We start from the raw sequence: 6683 nt of genomic DNA on the forward strand, positions 1-6683 counted from the left end.
GGGATCGGGGGGGGGGGGGGTCCATTCGAGAAAGCAGAAGAAGAAGAAGAAAAAAAAGAGAGAGAGAGAGGGAGAAAGGTTTTAGACAGGGTGGAGCTTATAGGTCTTGGATGGAAAATGCGCCGAGAAACATTCCTGGCATAGTTTGGGAACAGTTCAGCAGGCAGCCCAGGGACGACGTCAGCTTCCCACTACGGTATAAAAGTCCGGAGGTGGCCGGACCTCAGCAGACTGCAACCGCTTTACCGAGAGCCTCATCCGCTCGAAAGGAGCCTCTAACACCCGAGACTACCAGCGAACGACTGAGCGAGGGAATACCTAAGGACTCCTCCGACAGACAGAGCGACAGACTATATCGACTTGTCCTTAAAACAAAAAAAAACAAACGGGAACAGGATTCTTCTGGGAACGCGCAGAAGAACATTTATCCAAAGATGCTGATGCTTACTGTTGTCGTTACCTTCCTCGGAAGCCTCGACTTGGTGAGTTATTTCTCTCTTTCAGTCTGGCAGGGAAACGTGTCAGCGGGTCTACTTTTCTGTGCTCGGCCGAACGAGAGGAAGATGCGCACGTTTCTTCTTTTCGCGGGATGAAATGCTGAGAGGTTTTCTGTGGTTGCGGGGACATTCTGCGTGGCATGACTTCAAAAGTTTCATTCTTTAATAGAAGATCTTTTTTTTTTTTTTTTTTCTTCCCCTTGGCTGTACAGGTCCTCTCCTCTTCCTCCTCCTCCTCCTCCTCCTCTTCTTCCTCCTGCCCCTCCGTGTGTGAGTGTCCGCTGGAGATGCCCAAGTGCGCACCCGGAGTGAGCGTCGTCCTGGACGGCTGCGGCTGCTGCAAAGTTTGCGCCAGGCAGCTGAACGAGGACTGCAGCCTGACCGAGCCTTGTGACCACACCAAAGGGCTGGAGTGTAACTTTGGGGCCAGCTTTGCTGCTGCTACCACTCGTGGCATCTGCCGAGGTATGTATAAAGACCATCCAGCTCCAGATGTGCATGCTGTTGAATTAGTCTGAAGTATTTTCTTTTAAAGAAGAGGGCTTGATACAGGAGTATGGGGGCCTGTGTGATTTCAACACTGTGGAATGCAGATGGAGGGAAACTTAGACTAAACCTCAAAGTACAGACAGCCCCTCTGTGGAGGGAAAGAGACTCCTCAGGCAGCCTGAAGAATTTCACAGTTTAACTGATCCCTACCTGGCAGCCATGTGATGTCTTCAGCAGACTCTCCGAGCAGAGCAGGAAAGAATAACATTCCTCTCCTCCTGTTTTTTTCTCCCGCTGCAGCCAAGTCAGAGGGCAGGCCCTGCGAGTACAACAGCAGGATCTACCAGAACGGCGAGAGCTTCCAGCCCAACTGTAAACACCAGTGCACATGCATCGATGGGGCGGTGGGATGTGTCCCGCTGTGCCCGCAGGAGCTCTCCCTGCCCAACCTGGGCTGTGCCAACCCCAGACTGGTCAAAGTAGCAGGCCAGTGCTGTGAAGAGTGGGTGTGTGACGATGGCAAGCAGACGGACATCCTGGAGAGGATCTTTGGCAAGGACACGTTGAATGATGATTTGGAGACAGCCCTCACCAACAGGAACGAGCTGATTTCTGTTGTCAAGGGAGGACTCAAGTCTCTAGCTGGTAAGAAAGCTGTCTTTCACGATGGAATTTTATTTTATTTTCATTTTAATTTTCTGGATGTACACATGAAAGATCTTAGAATATGAGGGATTCCACGATGCTAATGTTTCCTATTTCTTCTTTTAATGGCAGCATTCAGACCACAGCCTGAAGTCCACGTGTTTGACAGCCAGAAGTGCATCGTCCAAACCACACCCTGGTCCCAGTGCTCCAAGAGCTGTGGAACAGGCATCTCCACCAGGGTCACCAACAACAACACAGAGTGCAAGCTGGTCAAAGAGACCAGAATCTGTGAAGTGCGGCCATGCACCCAGTCACCTTACTCCAGTCTGAAGGTAAGCTTGAGCCACCGTGACCGAATGTGACGGAAGCATGCGTGATACTGCAAATGCGTCACTTCTGGGTCTGCGTGCGCGACTAATCGCCATCTCCTTCTTGTTTATTCCCCTGCAGAAAGGAAAGAAGTGCAGCAGAACCAAGAAGTCAAGCCAGCCAGTGAAGTTCACCTACGCCGGCTGCTCCAGCCTGAAGAAGTACAGGCCCAAGTACTGCGGGGCCTGCGTGGACGGCCGCTGCTGCACCCCCCATGACACCAGAACCATCCGCGTCAAGTTCCGCTGCGAGGACGGCGAGACCTTCAACAAGAACATCATGATGATCGAGTCCTGCAAGTGCACCTACAACTGTCCCCATGCCAACGAAGCCTCCTACCCCTTCTACCGCCTCTCCAACGACATCCACAAGTTCAGAGACTGATTGGTGACGAACGTCCAAACCCCTCAACAAGAGAAAGAGATCGTCAGCAGCACTGGCAGCCGATGGCTGTCCAGATGAATGCAGGGGTGTAAATAGACTCCCAATCAACTATCAGCTTCTTGTTGTAACTAGATTCCCAAGGAATTGTGGGCTTACATCATGAGGACTCAATGAAGTGCACTGTTTGCTGTGGCTACATCAGCATTCTTAGTTAAGAACTGCTTCGTATTAATGGAGCATCAGAAGTAGCTTCGTTATGGAGCAAGATGTAATTAATATTTGTACATTTAAGTTAGTCGCTGATATCAATTCACTGTGTATATTTTGATCCTTTACATCAGACATGACACAGACTGTAGACTTGTGTGTGCATATGTAGATATGCACGCGCGCAACTTCAATTAGCATACCATCCTGTATCTTAAGAGCAAGACACCGAAATGTAACCTCTGGACTTGTTTCACAAGCGTGCGGTTTCATTCCCTCCTGACGTGGGCATTATTGTTCATGTTTTGTGGCAGCTATTGAACTCCCTTCCCGAAAAAAAAAGACAAAGCGAAACATGTCAAAGGATGAATGAATGTTTTTATTATTGTTATTAATATTATTTATCGAGAAAAAAAATGTAGCTACTTTATTTGGATATTATGTGTCATACTGGAATAAATTGTAAAATGATTTAATTTTATATGCTACAAAATAAAACTGATTTATTTATGAAATATGACAATGCCTGAGTTCAGTCTGTTCAAAGCACACTGCAGGACGGTACAAACAAAGTGCAGCGCTCACATGCACGCGGCTGAGGGGTGGGGGTGGGGGTATTTAAAGTCACTCTTTCCAGAGAAAATCCGCCTGTTATATCATTCTGTAGACTCAACAGCTTCTCAGACAGACACTGAGCAGGGTCAGTCTGCTCTCATATAACACAACCTTGGAGGCTCTCTCCCTCGACTTTCTGTGCTTTGGAATGCCACTCTGCAGCGAGCTAGCTTGCTTTCATTTGATCTGGCTAAGCCATACACTTGACTGATTCTGAGAGGGGGGGGGGGATTAAGTCCACGAGTAGCAATGAGTATGGGAGTATGCCAAGAATCTTAAGTGCTGCTCTGAATGGGCTGGGATTAGACACCATGCAAGAAGGACAATGACTATTATTGTATACAATGGGCTGCATACAAAGAATGCATTCCCGGGGAAGCGTTTTTTTTTTTTTCACACAGCGGAATAGCACTACCAAATTGACCTAATTCATTAGCAGTCGCCTTTAAAAGTGAATTAGCTGCATTGGCCTCTGTTGGCTCTTAAACTGCAGCGGTCTACTAAAGAGTTGTAAACAGCCCTGCGGACATAGGGAGGGCTTAAGTCTCCCTTCCAGGTTTCACTTTAACAGGCATTAAGAAATACTATTATGAGGTAGAAACAGGGGCAGGACAGGAAACAGGGGTAACGTTTCTGAGGTCATAGAAACTTCAAATTCAGTTTTCCAGCTACTGAAACAGTGTGTTGCTACTGGCAAAAAAAAAAAAACGGCACTTGACTCACGCGCTGGTGTGTCCATTAGTGATGTTTACCCGATGTTTTATGACCCCGACGCACATGAAACCCATGCAGCATGACACGTATAATTAAAGAACACAGGAAGTAGCAGTCTGAAAGGGACGTGTGTTGTTTTTCTCTGATGGCAGAAGCTTGCACCTGGTGCAAATACCGACAGTGCAGTTTGAACTGGGGCAGGGAGAGCAGAGCTCAGGGGCAACGACAGGGAAGGGTTTCTCTTTTTTTTTTTTTTTTTTGATCCAGGTAGAGGGAGCGGCTCAGGAATGCAGCAGTGGCTCAGAGAGCAGACATCCTGATGGGCGGCAGATGTTGGAAAATATTTCAGAGCAACATGTTCACTTTGGCGAAGAAGATTTTCCAAATATACACAAACACTCCCACGTACTCACTTGTGTCCACAAAAGGCATTTTATGTCCGCACAAACAACCCTAAAAACGTGTCTATCTGAGGCTACATGGCACTCCTGCACAACTTTCCTCTTAATCGAGTGTATTTAATAAGAGGTTGAGCAGGACACACTGCCTTTGATTGAGCCGCATACCGCGCAGGATGTGCCCACTGAGGTCTTACAGATTGCTCACATGAAAGGCCTCTGAGGTTTGCCTAATCACAAAGATGTGTTGCTGCCCTTTGCAGCCCGGATTTACAGGCCGAGCGCTTTCATGGAGCCCTGTTTTTGCTCGTTCCCTTTCTGTTGCCTCCCCAGGAGGAACATTTCCATCCCGGCCCTTTCAGAGTGCCGTGCATACTCAGACCGTCATTTGTCTTGTTAACACAATGCGGCTAACTTGGTTATGTAATGGCACCTGTATGTTATGTGAGCAGTCCTTTCGGTGGTCCGTAGCATTCCTTTATAATGTACAGCGCAAGCACAGTGGCGAGGCTCGCAATCCCTCGGCCTTAACTGTCTCAGGTAACCCAAAGGCCACGCTTGTGGGAGAGATAAGTCGTGGGGGTCCCAGCCAACACAGCACAAACCTGTAAAAACTATCGCTCTCTCTCACACACACACACACGCCCCTGCAATTAAATCACTCAGCGACTACCTCATTCCCCGAGCCCAAAGTGTGTTTATATGACAAAGACATTAGCATTAAAGCTTCATCAAGCACTACGTAATGCCGTGCAACCAGAAGCCCACAGCATCGAGAGTGGCCATTACAACATGCTGGAAGCTGCTGAGCACTGATGTCAGCTATTTTACAGCCCCCTTGTCTATAACCTCAGGTTAATATTCACTGTTATAAAGGACCCAGGAGCAAGAGGCAAGGAGGGTTAGAGTCCAAATGCAAGAGGCACCCGCTTGCTTTAAAAAGCACCATCTGCTGGACGGAAAAGGGAGAAAAAAAACAAAACATTATGTTCTTGGAATTTATTTAGTCTGACTCACCTGATTACACCTGCACATTTTAAAGACTCATTGCCATCAAATGTGAAGGTACAGCATCTTAATCATGATATTATCATGATGTGTGTGCATATTTCATGTTACATTTCTCACTGAAGTGATGCAAAAGACCTCCATTTGCCAAATCCTGACAGGGTGTGGAACCCTCTCGTCGCAATCAGCATGAACACACACACACACACACACACACACACACACACAGAACCGGGACAGTGATGCAACTCTTCTGACACACCCATCACATCCCCATCTGCAATTACATAAGAATAACTGATGAGCAGGCTTAGGGGAAAATCAGAGTCGATTCCCTCCCAGGCTGTTGGACTGTTCAGTCTGTCCCCGGAGGGCCGCTGGCTACTGGAGTGATTATTTGCTCAAACAAGCTGAGCATTGATGGGAGAGGCAGCGCGCAGTCTTTGGGCGTCTTGAGTCTCAGCCCACTGGAGACAATGTTGGACTGAATAATCTCCAAGGGGGCACATACTGTCAGCAGCTGAGCTAATGTTGGCATGTGCTTCGCCTGCTATTGTTTAAAACGGGCAGACCAACGAGATCACATAATGAGAAGCTGTAATTTTTGCCTTCACTTCTCTTAAAATGTTAAAAGGGATTTAACACCCCACCTCCTTTCTTTTAACGATCGCATGATTGCCTCCCAAAACGGCTAAAATGTGAAACATGGTGGATATAAAGTGGTAGTACCTGGATATCAAGGACTAAAAGCAGAGGTGGTATTTAATGCCACTTCCTTCCCCCCCTGGCGTTGTCTTTAATTATGTTTGAGGTGTTTGTTTAGGTGAATGAAATAGGTCCAAACAAGTGAAAGTGTAATAAGGGTACATGCGCCAATTTTCTTTAGGGGGCCCAAAAAGGTGACTTAAAGTGAAAGTTCAATCATGTTTTACCTGCATATTTATTAGGGCTCCAACTTCAAACTCGAATACATATCCCTTTAATTTATATCTACAATCCCTGAATATCTACAGACTGTATATTACCCTCTATAATTTACAGCAGGCGCATCTTAAACCCCCCCCCAAAAAAAAACTACTACCACTACTTTCCAAAAGAGAGAGCTGCCTTCTGCGTTCCATGTAGACCAGCTCACGTTCATTCGACAATTAAACTTTCAGTAAACGCTGGTCACGAAAATGCGGAGGAGCTACGTTAATTTCTTTCACAGATCATTGAAAACTTCACCACAATGATAGATGTCATAAAACACCATTTTCTTGGTTCTTGCATTTCATTGCATTTCAAAATGTGATTTGAACGCCTTCAGCAGCGGTCGGATCAGGACTTTGCTGATGTTCCTGTGGAACATTAA

At 46.9% G+C, this 6683-nt stretch overlaps 1 protein-coding gene across 2 annotated transcripts; it reads left to right on the forward strand.

Moving 5' to 3' along the window:
* The first annotated feature begins 222 nt into the window (after positions 1-222).
* On the forward strand, positions 223-3076 carry ccn1 (cellular communication network factor 1). 2 transcript variants are annotated; one of them, XM_070908388.1, is made up of 5 exons: positions 223-484; positions 745-962; positions 1287-1631; positions 1764-1966; positions 2085-3076. In XM_070908388.1, the coding sequence occupies exons 1-5, from the start codon at positions 435-437 to the stop codon at positions 2385-2387; spliced, it is 1119 nt and encodes a 372-aa protein (XP_070764489.1). In that variant the 5' UTR covers positions 223-434; the 3' UTR covers positions 2388-3076. The 2 variants fall into 2 exon arrangements, with proteins under 2 accessions (XP_070764489.1, XP_070764488.1); XM_070908387.1 differs by having other exon boundaries at positions 223-482; positions 710-962.
* Positions 3077-6683: the final 3607 nt, after the last annotated feature.

This window comes from Enoplosus armatus, chromosome 7 (genome assembly GCF_043641665.1).
Source record: "Enoplosus armatus isolate fEnoArm2 chromosome 7, fEnoArm2.hap1, whole genome shotgun sequence".
In the NCBI taxonomy this organism is placed as follows: domain Eukaryota; kingdom Metazoa; phylum Chordata; class Actinopteri; order Centrarchiformes; family Enoplosidae; genus Enoplosus; species Enoplosus armatus.